Source organism: Ustilaginoidea virens, chromosome 5 (genome assembly GCF_000687475.1).
Source record: "Ustilaginoidea virens chromosome 5, complete sequence".
NCBI classification, from domain to species: domain Eukaryota; kingdom Fungi; phylum Ascomycota; class Sordariomycetes; order Hypocreales; family Clavicipitaceae; genus Ustilaginoidea; species Ustilaginoidea virens.
The window spans coordinates 3,026,298-3,040,259 of NC_057320.1; the positions used below are offsets into that span (position 1 = coordinate 3,026,298).

General features: G+C 58.8%; 4 protein-coding genes across 4 annotated transcripts; 3 read left to right on the forward strand and 1 right to left on the reverse strand.

Moving 5' to 3' along the window:
• Positions 1–587: 587 nt before the first annotated feature.
• UV8b_06591 (uncharacterized protein) lies at positions 588–3,179 on the forward strand (the record flags this gene model as incomplete). The annotated part of the gene is made up of 2 exons (XM_043144088.1): positions 588–741; positions 829–3,179. The coding sequence occupies 2 exons, from the start codon at positions 588–590 to the stop codon at positions 3,177–3,179; spliced, it is 2,505 nt and encodes an 834-aa protein (XP_043000023.1).
• An 899-nt stretch (positions 3,180–4,078) lies between these two features.
• UV8b_06592 (uncharacterized protein) lies at positions 4,079–7,294 on the forward strand (the record flags this gene model as incomplete). Its single annotated transcript, XM_043144089.1, has 1 exon — positions 4,079–7,294. The coding sequence occupies one exon, from the start codon at positions 4,079–4,081 to the stop codon at positions 7,292–7,294; it is 3,216 nt and encodes a 1,071-aa protein (XP_043000024.1).
• Positions 7,295–8,043: 749 nt separating this feature from the next.
• Positions 8,044–8,769, reverse strand: UV8b_06593 (uncharacterized protein; the record flags this gene model as incomplete). The annotated part of the gene is made up of 2 exons (XM_043144090.1): positions 8,044–8,273; positions 8,517–8,769. 2 exons carry the CDS (start codon positions 8,767–8,769, stop codon positions 8,044–8,046), a joined length of 483 nt encoding a protein of 160 aa, XP_043000025.1.
• A 1,486-nt stretch (positions 8,770–10,255) lies between these two features.
• UV8b_06594 (uncharacterized protein) lies at positions 10,256–12,679 on the forward strand (the record flags this gene model as incomplete). Its single annotated transcript, XM_043144091.1, has 1 exon — positions 10,256–12,679. The coding sequence occupies one exon, from the start codon at positions 10,256–10,258 to the stop codon at positions 12,677–12,679; it is 2,424 nt and encodes an 807-aa protein (XP_043000026.1).
• Positions 12,680–13,962: the final 1,283 nt, after the last annotated feature.

Consider the following 13,962-nt stretch of genomic DNA (forward strand, 5'->3'; position numbering starts at 1 on the left):
GGACCCACCAGCCGGTCCCCGCCATTGGTGGCTGACCAGGTCCAAGCCTCCAGGGCTCGTCACCCCGCGCAACCGCGCCAAGTCAAGCCAGACGTTGATATTGGGCAGAAGGGAAGGAGGGAAGGAGGGAAGGGGGAAAGAAGATACAGGCCAAGCGAAGTACCTTCCCGTTTTTCCGTGCAGCTCGAGAGCCATCATTGGGGCGATGCTGCATGTAACCAGGTTGCACTTGCCCTGACCGGTATTTACGACTCTTGCTGGCCACCGCCATTCGAAGTCTCGTCCGCAAAACCCCGGATTCCTTTTTCCCGTGTTCACAAATCCACGCATCGTCCGCAAGTGCTTGACCCGGGATCCCCGTATCTATATAGGCAGTGTCGACTTACACACGCACACAGCAGCATCTCGCATCTCGCATCCCGCATTCCGCATTCCGCATTCCGAGGCGAGGAGGAGATCCCGCCCGCGTTCCAGTCCGTGGACAAAGTCGCCGTGGCGGCGCATACCCGTCTTTGGTCCGTTGCGAGCACAGGTCAAACCCCGTTTCTTGCTGGGAGTCGGTTCACTACACCACGTCGCCGCCTGCCATGGCGCCAAAAGGAGACCAGTTCTCTGCGCCCGGCTCGGCGAGCTATGCATCCGATACAATGACTGTCGGAGACGGGACCTGGGATTTTTCAAAGAATACCTTTTTGCTTCCGAACCTCCAGGGTGTCAACTTTGACACCATGCGATACAATGGTATGTGGACAACGGCAAGACTCGGTGCTGCCGCGCGCTGGGGACTTGGGGGATCAGACTTGGCTAACCGTGCAATCAAACAACTAGGCATGGGCAATCGTTTCGCCACGCTCCCTCAGTATCATCGAATTGTCCTAGCGCATGGCATCATTGCAGCCATAGTGTTTCTTCTCCTGGTACCCCTGGCAGTCATGCTGGCCAGGTTCTATTCTCGAGAACCAGGATACGCAATCGTCTACCATGCACAGCTCCAAGTGTTTTCGGGCTTGATGCTTCTCAGCGTCTTCATTCTCGGCTTCTTCGCCGTCGGGCCGGAGCGAAACCTGACCAACCCGCATCACGGCATCGGCCTCGCAATTTTCGTTCTGTTTCTTCTTCAACTTGTTGGTGGCCGACTCGTGCGTCACATCACCAAGCTACGATCTCTTCGCATCACGATTCATCAATGGTCCGGCAGAGCAATTGCCCTCCTGGGCATTGTTCAGGTTCCCCTGGGACTCGCCTTGTATGGCTCGCCGAAATACCTGTTCATCCTGTACGCGCTTTGGATGACCTTCCTGTTCATCGTCTACTTCATCTTGAACTACCGCGCCGAGGCACGTCGAGAGCTGTTCATGCATGAGGCCCGGTCTGAAGCTGGCAAGACTCGCGTCACCGAATCCGAGTACTTTTCACAAGGGCCGAGGCATGACCGCAGTGGCAGGATGAAATGGCTAGGTCCTCTCGCTGCGGGGGCGGGACTGTGGGCGTTGATGGGCGGAAAGGAGAAGAGCAAGGACCGTCGCCATCGCAGTCCTGCAAGGTCAAGATCATTCGTCAGCAGCAGCCGCGGCCCCGAAGTCCTGCCCTCCAGGCGCGGCTCCGAGAGCTACGTCAGCGAAAAGTATTCCGAGCCACCCAAGAAGGGCCGAGGCGGCTTTTGGAAAGCATTCGGGACGGTTGCTGCTGGAATCGGCGCCGGAAAATTAGTCTCAGGCCTCGTAAATCGCCGCAACGACCGGCGTGACGAAGACTACTCTGCCGTCTCCACCGAGACGCCTCGACGGTACGCCTCCCGACGCGGAGGTGAGACCGTCCTTAGCGAGTTTAGCAGTGATTATACCGAGTACGCCCGCAGGCCGGATGAGACGCAAACTTCCCTGCTTCCACCATCCGCCAACCCTGCCGGGAGAGGCGGCCCAAGAAGACCAATAACGCCTGAGCCGCTCCACTCTCGTGGTCGTGGCGACCCGGAAGTGTCTGATTATACCTCATATGTCAGCCCTTCGAGGCGGCCACGGGATGAACGCCATGGAGGTGGCCTAGCCAAGGGTATCTTGGCCGGGCTGGGCATGGGCTGGTTCGCCAAGAAGCTGGCCGACAGACGAGCCAGGAAAGAAGAAGACAGGTTGCGAGAAGAAGAGGAAACAAGATCCGGAGTGTCCGGCTCTCGATTTACTGGGGATGGATATCCATCGCCAGCTCGGCGAGACTCTCGGAGACCCTTGCCGGTCAGGCGAGCCACTGGCCACCCTGGAACAACAGATATATCCGAGATGACTGATGTGACGGAATCTACCATGGAGCCCGGCCCAGGAGCAGGTTCGTACACGGCCGGTCCATCAACGCACACGGGGACCGCACCTGCCGTGGTGCCTTTACCGGGACCAAAAGGTCACTCTAGGTCGAGGTCGAGGTCGCAAGTGCGAAACGAGCGAGTTTCCATGCCCACTATGCCGGCCGATCCTCATGGGATCCTGCACTCGGAAGCAGCATCACATGTGCCATCTGGTGATGGCCGTCCAGAGCGCCGATCCTCGTCCCGAGTCATGCGACGTGCCGAGGAAGGGGCGGCTGCGGCTACGGCTGCGGCTGCGGCTCCTGCCAGCGAGCTTGCGGCATCAGAGAGGGATCAATATGGTTCGCCGACAAGCCAGCCTGTCAGTGTCAAGGTAAAAATGCATGACGACAGGGATCGAAATGTGACACTACGCCGCCTAACAGAGGAGGAAGCGAGGGCGACCCGGAGCCCTAGGAACAGGGGCGATTCCGAAAGCAGTCTGTCGGGTCTGGATTCTCCCAGCTACGGTCGTCGATATAGAAGAGATTCGAGCCAGAGGAGAGCAGAGCGTTCGGCTGAAAAACGAGTCGAAGAAGAGGACCAACTGGCACCACTGTCGCCGCCCAACCCGGCCTTTGCAAAAGGAACGAGGAAAAAGAAGGATTCTGCGTACTATTCTGGGCAGCCTGGTCCGTCAGGTTCGTCGCCGATGGGACAACGAACTGTCTCCAGCTTGGGCGGGGAAAGCATGGGCACGTGGAGCGGAATGAGCCAATCTCCAAGTGGACCAGGAAGAGGTCCGGAATCTGTAGCTGCGGATGACCGGAGGCGGCGGAGGAGGCTGGAGCGACGTGGTGCGGGCAGTAACCGACCGTCGGAGCTGGATATGTTTGGGTAATGAGGGCTCTCAACGGCGACAGGCATGTTTGATGACTGACACGGGGCAGATGGCCCTTTGCACAGAGCGCTGTTCTAGGGGTCAATGAGTTGCCTCATTTTTTTTTTTTTTCCCCTTTTGTTTCCTTTTCCAGGCGCAGCATCATCCAGCGTCGCGACTTGGCGGAGCGGTGTGTTTGAGCGGTATTTTATGCAGTCCCCTTGATCTGCGATGAACATTTATCTGTAAAAATTGGGATGAAACATGGGGTGCGATGGACTCGAGGGGCGTTGTCGTTGTTGGATCCATGCTGCTGATGGTTTCCATGTTTGCATATGGACCGTATGATGAGGTGGACAGAGACATGCAGATGCATATATTACGAAGCGGTACATGATGATAATCTGATGACTACTTCCCTATAGACTGATGCAGCTTCGGCTGGCAAACGGAACGTGAAAATGCGGCGGATGCTTAGTTTAGTGATTGTGGGTTCCCAGCACGAATTTGATGATTCCTTCTGGTTACCAGTACATGCAAAAGTCTTGAAGACGCTGGCACGTGAGGCTGCATCAGATGCATCTTGGCTGAAGAGTGGCTCCTGCCTCGCCTGCTAAACCTGCAGATTGCAGAAGTTGCGATGCACCGGGCCTGCCTGGCACCTTCCTGAATAATTTTGACTGAAGCTAACGATAGGAACCGAGCCCCAGCCCCACCTCTTCAGCAGCAACCTCTGTCTCCATCCCACTCCCTCCTGAAGCAAATCGCCGAGTCCCGTCCGCTTCCCACATGCACTCGGCCCTGGTTCAGGTTTCCCTCTCTTGTCTTCCCTCTTGTCCCTCCTTCTTTTGCGTCGTCTCCCAGAGCTCCCACAACAGCCAATGGCTCTGACACTGATTCCTCAAACCCCTTGAAGCAGGATGCCGCAGCGAGGTCTCAAGACCAAAGCCAAGGCCAAGACGTCGAACCCGGCGCACCCGCCAGCTTCCGACTACAAAACCATCGCCAACGAATGGGCCAAAGCGAAACGTATCCAGGCCGCCAGCGATGCCGAGGCCGAGGCTCTGGGGCTGCCGTCGCAACGAGAAGCTGCGCAGGCTCTTCGGAACAAGCTCAACCGACTGCGACATGATTCCTACCAGCGCCGCTGGTGGTGGACCGTCGCCTTTTGGGCGTGGCTGCTCGTGATCCACGCCGTGGGCATTTGGCTGTTTACCAGTGGCTTCTTGCTCACGCGGCTGGTCCTGGAAGACAAGTCGAGCTGCGCAGTACCGCCAATCGACGGTGAGATGGCGCCCTTGAGCATCGACAAAGGTTGCTGGCATCCCAAGACGTTTGAGCGTGCCGTCGTCATCATCGTTGATGCTTTGCGGTATGACTTTACTGTTCCCCAGGACCCGGCTCAGCAGCACGACTTCCACAACGCTTTCCCGTTCCTGTACGAGACTGCCGCCGAGTTCCCCCGCAATGCCTTCCTACGACCCTTCATCGCCGACCCGCCCACGGCTACCTTGCAGCGACTGAAGGGACTGACCACTGGCACCTTGCCCACCTTTGTCGATGTGGGGAGCAACTTTGCCGGGTCGGCCATCGACGAGGACAACATTCTCATGCAGCTCAAGAAGGCTGGCAAGAAGATTGCGCACTTGGGCGACGATACGTGGGTTTCCCTGTTCCCCGGCTACTTTGAACCGAACATCAGCAGAGCCTACGACAGCTTCAACGTGTGGGATCTGCACACGGTGGACGATGGCGTGATTGACAACATATTCCCCCTGATGAACCCCGAGGCTGAGGGTCAGTGGGACCTGCTGATCGGACATTGCTTGGGCGTTGACCATGCTGGTCACCGCTATGGGCCAGACCATCCCGCCATGACGGCCAAGTTGAGGCAGATGGACGACTTTATCCGCCGACTGACTTCTGAAATCGACCAACACACACTGCTTGTCGTCATGGGTGACCACGGCATGGACAGCAAAGGCGACCACGGTGGCGAAAGCGACGACGAGGTCGAAGCTGCCCTGTGGATGTATTCAAAGACGCCCATATTTGGGCGCACCTTGCCCGAATTCCTCACCCCTCCTGCTACCGCCAAGATCCGGCCGGTCAACCAGATTGATCTGGTCCCAACGTTGTCGATTCTGCTGGGAATACCCATTCCGTACAACAGCTTGGGTCGCCCGATCGAGGAAGCCTTTTGCGGACCCAACGGCGACGACTGGGCAAATCTTGCCGCCGTCTCCCGCATGGCGTCTGCCGGCATTGAGAGGTATCAGGCGTCTTACTTTAGAGCTCGCGGCATGACTCGGGGCTCTGAAGCGGACTCCCCTGCGGCTCTGTGGGCGGAGGCGACAAAAGTGCCAACGCCACCCCACCACGAGGACGCGTACAAGGCCTTCACCAGGTTTCAGGAGAGGACTCTTGGGGTTTGCAAGGACCTGTGGGCTCGATTCGACGTCCCACGCATGATGTCGGGGATCGTCGTCACAGCTGTCGGAGCTGTGCTCTTGATGATGTACGGTTCGCGCGAGCAGGAGGATGAGTTTGTTGTCATGAATGACGTCGAGCTTGACTACGCCGAGGCCAGGTTGGAAGTCGTCGATTTCAAGGGCGATGGAGCGGACCCTCATGTTGACCAGTTCTATCACAAGAAGATGCTTCGCAGGCTGTGGGACCCCCGGTTCGTCTTCATGGTTGGATCCCTCACTGCTGCCGCGTTGTACAGACAGCAGCAGCGGATCGACGCTGTGGCCACGGCTGTCGTGCTGCTGATGTTGACCGCTGTTGGCGTCTCGCTTCACGGCTGCGGCAAGACGCTGGGGAGCCTCGTGCCGCGAACGTTTTGGGGCTGGCTCTCCGTCATCTTCACCCTCAGCCACTCCCTCGGCTTCGCATCCAACTCGTACACCATCTGGGAGGATCAGATTCTCCTCTTCTTCATCGCGACCTTTGGCCTGGCCGCCATTGTTTCGTCGCTGAGGCTCGAGTCCAAAGTTGATCGAACAATGGCCGTGTACCACTCTGTCGTGTTCATCTTGCTCGGTCGGTTGGCGTCGTACTCGAAGCTGTGCCGCGAGGAGCAAATGCCCTTTTGCGTGTCGACATACTACGCCTCCGTCACCACGACTGTGTCTGCGCCTTGGCAGCTCATCATTCCTTTTGCTGTTTCCGTCGCGCTCCCTTCCATTGTCAAGTCGTTCCTTACCCCCTCGGGGTCCTACGAAGGCCTGGCGCCGACCTGGATTGGCTACGTGATGAGGACAGGCTTGCTCATGTCTGCGGCGTACTGGACCATCGACGCCGCCAACAACGGATCCTGGCTCGACGGCAGACTGACCGAGGCTGCTCTCAAGTCCATCGGCGTCTACCTGGCCCAGGTTACCCTCGCGCTCGCCCTGGTAGCAGGGACGACTGCTTTTATCTGGGCGCCGCCCAGCGTCTCCATCGTCTCGACCTTTTCGAAATCGGGCCAAGCCCGCGTCGCCATCCTCGGATACAGCAACGTGCTGGGGTCGCGCTATCTTCTCCTGCCGCTCAACATGCTCGGGGCGTGCCTGCTCCTTACCAAGCCCATGGGCTCGGGAGCGCTCGCGCTGATGATGTGGCAGGTGCTTTCCCTGCTCGAGATCGTGGACCTCGGCGCCATCAAGACGGAACCCATCGGGCCCGTGATGCTTGCCATACTCGGCAACTTTTACTACTTCAAAACAGGCCACCAGGCCACGCTATCCAGCATCCAGTGGGACAGCGCCTTCATCCCCCTGTTCAGCATCCGGTATCCCTGGACGCTGATTGTCGTGACGCTCAACACGTTTGGAGGCCAGGTGCTCGCGGCCGTGTGCGTCCCCCTCCTGACCATGTGGAAGGTCGGACCCAAGCAAAAGGGCGTGCTGGAGGCGGTGACGAGGAGCCTGGCCGTCTTTGTGGCCTACTACGTGGTGGAGGCGCTGGCGACCATGAGCTGGGCCGGCTGGCTGCGGAGGCACCTGATGCTGTACCGCGTCTTCAGCCCGCGATACATGATGGCGGCGGTGGTGCTGCTGACGCTGGACGTGGTGGTGCTGCTGGTGGCGCTGACGGGGGTGAGGACCAACACGCTGTCGGTTGGCGAGGTGTTTGGATGGGCGGACTGAAGCAAGGGCCTTTGGGGGCGGAGTCATGTATTCCAGGTTCTGTACAGTACAAGCAGTCTCTTTACGGAGTTGGCCGTGTGTACATAAACATTTGCTGTGTTGAGCTTCTTCTTTTTGTCATTTTATTCCTGTTCCTTTGTGTGAGCTCGAGGCTTCTTCTTCTTCTCTTCTTCTTCTCTTCTTCTTCTCTTCTTCTTCTCTTCTTCTTCTCTTCTCCTCTTCTCTTCTTCTCCTTCTCTTCTTCTCCTTCTCCTCTTCTCCTTCTCTTCTTCTCCTTCTCTTCTTCTCCTTCTCTTCTTCTCCTTCTCTTTTTCTCCTTCTCCTTCTCTTCTTCTCCTTCTCTTCTTCTCCTTCTCTTCTTCTCCTTCTCTTCTTCTCCTTCTCTTTTTCTCCTTCTCCTTCTCTTCTTCTCCTTCTCTTCTTCTCCTTCTCTTCTTCTCCTTCTCTTCTTCTCCTTTTTTCCCTTCTCTTCTTCTCCTTCTCTTCTTCTCCTCCTCTTCTTCTCCTTCTCTTCTTCTCCTTTTTTCCCTTCTCTTCTTCTCTTCTCCTCTTCTCCTCTTCTCTTCCTTCTCCTCCTCTTCTTCTCCTTCTCTTCTTCTCCTTCTCTTCTTCTCCTCCTCTTCTTCTCCTTCTCTTCTTCTCCTTCTCTTCTTCTCCTCCTCCTTCTGTGTGTGCCCGATTTCCCAGCCCATCCGTTGCAACAACACAGCCCATCATGCTTTCCATGCCTCCTCTCCTTCTCTTGCTCGTCAGCTCAGCACTTCCGCCGTCGCCTTTACCGCCAACCCGCCGTCGGGCCCTTCCACCCACACATCCCACGGCTTGCGGGGCCGCTCGGGCCGCCGCACGCACACCCTCAGCCGCTCGTTGACGTACAGCGGCGCGTAGTTGCGGTACGAGATGCTCGCGACGGGCGGCAGCGCGTCCAGCATCAGCGCGAGGGTCAGCGGCCCGTGGACCAGGAGGTCCCTGTGGCCGTCTGTCGCGCGCGCGTACAGCGGGTCGAGGTGGATGGCGTGCGCGTTGAACGTCAGCGCCGAGAAGTGGAACAGGTGGGCGCGCGTGGGGAGCACCTCCACCGCGAAAGTAGGGTCGGGCACCAAAAGCAATTCAGCATTGAATTAGACGGAAGGGGGGGGGGGGGGCAGTTGCTGTCACAGAACCACCAGCCCGCTGGGGCTTTGCTCGGGGTGGGGGGACAGGGGAAGTGGAAGAAACTCACGCCGGATGAGCCTCGTGCTCGGCGCGACGGCGCTCTTGAGAAACACCAGCGTGCGGCGCTCCTCAATGTCCCACCGGGGGCGTGCGCCGGGATCGCCGTGCCCGAGGCCGTACCGCCGCCACACGTCGACAAAGACCTTGTCGTTGCGGAGGACCACCTCGCCGATGCGCTCGTCGCAGGACCACGGGCGCCCGTCCAGGACGAGCTTGTCCCCCCAGCCGGGGTGGAAGACGACCTCGCCGCCGGCCCACATGCGGCGCGGGTAGGTTCCCCCGGGGGAGTGGTCCGGGTCGGCGCCGTCGGCGGCCAGCCCCGACGGCGGGGTCTGGATGGGGAAGTAGACGAGGTGGTGGCCCTGGGGCAGCGTCGCGGGGGGGGAGCAGCCGATCCGCGGGGCGGGGGGGACAGGCGCGCCGACGAGGTCGCGCAGCGTGGTGGTGAGGAGGTGCGACGGCGTGGGGGTGAGGTAGTCGGGGATGAGTTTCGGGCCGGCCCGGACGCCGGGGGGGGTTGGGAGGGACGAGCAGAGGCGCCGGCCGAGGCGCCGGCCGAGGCGGGCGCAGGGGCGGAAGCAGCGGCTCGTCATGAGGAGGAGGGTGGTGGCGGAAGCATGCGCGTGCGCGCCGGGCAAGGCTCGACAAGAAGGGATGGAATGGCGTCGCGCTCGTGGCTGCCCGCCACCATGGCTAGGTGGGAATCCGGTGCTTGCGAGCTGGCGAGGTGGGCAAGACGTCTTCACGTCGGCTTGGCTTGGCAGCAAAGCGTTGCTGCTGAAGACGAAAGTGATGAGAAGAAGAGCCCAAGCGCAAAAGAAGAGGGTGTCACATGACCTTGCCTATATAGGCACTCCACTATCACACATGACATCCTAGCTTAGCTCAATCAAGCCTCTCTCATCTCACATCGTGGCCCTCACACCGGGGTGGGGAAAAAAAAAAAAGTCACGTGCCCGCACCCCCCGCCGTTCGGTCAGAACTCGCCGAGTCCCCGGCCCCGGCCCCGGCCCCCCGCCGCGTTTGGCTTGAAGAAGTTTGAACCCCCCAGCTCCCGCTGCATCCGGAGCGGAGGTTCGGCAGACCACGGGCTGCCCTTGCGACTGAGCGCGAGCGCGAGCGCCTGCGTCTCGGTCTCGGGGGTTGAAGGTCTCGAGATTTAAACCAGCAGTACAACAACCCCGCCCGCCCGGTCTGACAGGTCCGGCGGGGCTATGTAGGTTACCTTAGGAAAATACCTACCTTGCATGTACCTGCCTAGGTCGGTACCTGGTCGGGTAGGGCCCCGGAGTCCGGCCCGCGGGGTCGCCTGCGGGTGACGTCAACGTCAACCGGGTCCACTGACTGCGGGGGATTTGGGTGCAGCGGCGAGGGGCAAGTACAAGGTAAAAGGTACATACAGTACATACATAGCCATAGCACGGCTGGTTGGACGCAGTGCAGTGATGCCCGACGTGGCACGGCATGGCAGGGCAGGGCATGGGACCCGGCAGTGGCTGGCCGAGGTCCTCTCTTCAGCCGATCGTGTGCCCCTTGCGAGTGCAAGTTTGAGTGGTGTAGGTGTAATTCGGACGATGCTGTCTTGTTGTCCACTAGTTCCGTATTACACACAACCATTGTTCTATCGGCCATCGTCGCCGTCCATCACCATCATCACCATCATCACCATCATCACCATCATCACATCATCGCCATCATCGCCATCATCGCCATCATCACATCATCACCATCATCATCACCACCACCATGGACAGATACACCTTCCCCTGCGACCCAAAGCCCAACCCCGCCGCAGTCGTGTCCGGCCCCCATTACCGCTTCACCCTCATCAACGACACCGTGCTGCGCTACGAGTGGTCCCACGACGGCGTCTTCCAAGACCGTGCGTCTACCTTTGCCATCAACCGCAACTTCCCCCCGCCAAAGTACACCGTCAGGGACTCGGGCCACGGCCATCTCGAAATCATCACCCCCAACATCCACGTCACCTACGACAGGCGGCGCTTCAGCCGGAGCGGCCTCGCCGTCGGCTTCACCAGCAAAGTCACCCTCTGGGGCGCGGACTGGCACTACGGCGATGCCGCAAAGGACAACCTCGGCGGCACCGCCCGGACCCTCGACAACGTCGACGGCCGCTGCGACATGGGCGACGGCATCCTCTCCCGCGCCGGCTTCTCCACCGTCGACGATAGCCGCTCCATGCTCTTCGACGGCCGCGGCTTCGTCGCCCCTCGGGCGTCCGGTGACCGCGTCGACGGCTACCTGTTCTGCTACGGCCACGACTACAAGGCCGCCATCAAGGCCTTTTACGACATATCGGGCCATCAGCCCGTCCTGCCGAGGTGGGCTCTCGGGAACTGGTGGAGCCGATACCACCCCTACACCGCCGACGAGTACCTCGGGCTCATGGATGCCTTTGCCAGCCGCCAGGTGCCGCTGTCCGTCGCCGTCGTCGACATGGACTGGCATCAAGTAAAGGGCGACCACGTTCCGCACGCCGGCTGGACCGGATACACCTGGGAAAGGAAGCTCTTTCCTGACCCGACCGCCTTCGGCAAGGCCCTCCACCAGAGACGGCTCAAGATCACCCTCAACGACCACCCCCACGCCGGCGTGCACCACCACGAGGACCTGTACCACGTCTTGGCCGAAGCTCTTGGCCATGACGCCTCCACCAAAGCTCCCATCTTGTTCAACCCCACCGATCCGGACTTCATGCATGCCTACCTGACCATCCTCCATCGCAGCCTGGAGAAAGATACCTGCGATTTCTGGTGGATCGACTGGCAGCAAGGCCCGATTTCGCGGATCCCGGGGCTCGATCCTCTCTGGCTCCTAAACTTCTTTCACTTTCAGGACCACGTCAAGGAAAAGGGCCCGGGCAGAGCCATCATCTTCTCGCGATACGCTGGGCCGGGCAGTCATCGATATCCCGTCGGCTTCTCAGGCGACAGCGTCGTCACCTGGGAGTCGCTCAAGTTCCAGCCCGAGTTCACGGCCACCGCGTCCAACATCGGGTACGGTTGGTGGAGCCACGATGTCGGCGGCCACCTGGGGGGCTCTCGAGACGATGAAATGGCCGCCCGATGGGTCCAGTACGCCGTCTTCTCCCCAATCTTCCGCCTTCACTCCTCGCTCAGCCAATGGACGTCCAAGGAACCGTGGGGGTACCGCAAAGAATCGTGCGACGTAATGCAACGTTTTATGCGGCTGCGGCACAGACTCGTGCCATACCTGCACACCATGAACGCGACCGGAGGGGCCGAGCCGCTCGTCCGCCCGCTCTACTGGGAATACCCGGCGCGTGCCGAGGCGTACGAAAAGCCAAACGAGTACTTCTTCGGCTCCAGTCTTGTAGTGGCCCCGATTGTGGATCCTCGGCATGCCCGTACGAATCTCGCCAAGGCGAGTCTTTGGGTTCCTCCGGGACGCCACGTTGATCTCTTCACGGGACTCGTATATGACGGCGATCGAGAGGTTCAAATGTACCGTCCCCTGGATACGATACCTGTCCTCGCACCCCAAGGATCCATCATCCCCCTCGATGCGGACCGTTTCCCAAAGAATGGATGCAAAAACCCAACCACCCTTGAAGTTGTCGTCGTCGTCGGCAAAGACGCAAAGTTTACCATTATAGAAGATTATGATGATGACGATGAGCCTGCTGAGACGGGAGACGTTTCCGAAAAGGAGACACCGACAGCGCGTGGAGAGATTGAGCTGGAATTCAACCAGTCACAGGGCCGACTGCGGACGACGCCGTCATCGAAGCAGTGGCAGTTCAGATTCCTGGGCGTCATGGCTGTTCCATCCACGTTGGAAGTCAAGGTTGGCGGTGCGCCTGCACGGTGTGACGCGCATGTTGAGCAGGATTCCGAGTGCCCGGGGCTTGTGGTCGAGGTTCCAAGACCGAGCATAGCCAAGGCAGTAGGCGTTGAGATTACCGTGGATCAGGATATGCAATTGAGTGTCGTGGACACCAGGGCACGGCTGACAAGCTGGCTGATGAGTGCCCAGATGAAATTCGACCTGAAAGACAGGATATTGGGAGCGGCTGTGAAGGAGAAGACACCGTTGGCTAGTAGAATTGGAGGATTGCTGAGTCTGGGGCTAGACCATGATGAGGTCGGGCCAGCGTTGGAGTTGCTCACGGCTGACAGCCGCTCATGATCGGATCGAACAGCGGATGGAACAGAGAGGTGCAATGCAACAGGTCGGCTCAACGCGACAGCACGCACATCTGGAACATCTGGATAGCTTGGCTTTTCACAGAACAGCCATAGCATGATGTCACGAACGCAATATGACAACCTAGTCTGAAGCAGCGCAGCCGGGGAATGCCCCCCCCCCCCCCCCCTTTTTTTTTTTTTTTTTTTTTTTGCCGCAGCTTACTTTCTCTCCCCTCGTTTCATCACCATGGCTTGAAGTGATTATTCTGCGTGACGAGCTGTCCAAAGAGCAGCGCCTCATGGACCAAGACAGTGTCCCTTGAGCAAAACCATCCGTTTGCAAAACCAGATTCTTCCCGAGACATGGAGGGTCAGGGACTGAAATTCGCAGCACATGCGTTGTGGTTGACACGGTCAGATTGCAAGGCGCATCAAGCGAACAAGCCCTTGACCGCTACAAATTGACCGAGTGGCTCCCTTGATAGATGAGCTGCATCTCCATGGTCAGGATTTCTTTTCTCTGCTTTTCGGTCATGTCCCCACGTACTTCGGAGTTCGTAGGTTGGCCCGGCATCGATCCTTGTCTCGTGGCCGCAGTCGATTAAGCAAACATTGCCACGGCCAAGTTGCATTTTTCCCAAAGGAAAAAAGGGGCGGAAAGGGCAAGAGAGGAAAAAAAAATGCGGACAGTTTTCAAAGGTCCGTCGGTGGCAGACGTTGGAATAACCTGCGTGCCAAGCCGCCCCGACAAAGGCCTCAGTTTCGTCACAGGCCACAACGCAAGTAGGGATCCCGGTTACGAATTTGATAGCTGCACTCGGTGTGATTGTGTGCAGGGACTGTCTCAAAATGAGCCCAGTCGACATGGGAGTCGGAGCCAAACACGGGATGCCGCAACATGATATCCGTATCCGTAGCTTGGTAGACATGGAGAACCCTTGGTCTGTAAGCCTTGGTTTGTAAGCCTTGGTCTGTTTTTGGTCAGGACCTGAGAGAAGAAAGAGGAAATCTGAGTGGACGGCCGGGCATCATGACAGCTTGACCGACCGTGACTGCGGCATCATGACCATGTCGGAGGTTTAAAAAAATCTGTAATACCGTCGTTGCTGGTCGGTCGCACCCACCGAACATGAGGGCGGTGTTTATTGAACTTGTCAACGGGCCGTGAAACACGCCCGTCTCACAGCGGCCTAAAACTCTTGCTGGGCCCTGGCAAGGAAACGTGACGTCGCAGCTTCACCAAGTGGTGGTGCTGACGGTTTGTGCAGTGCAAGGTTGCGCAAA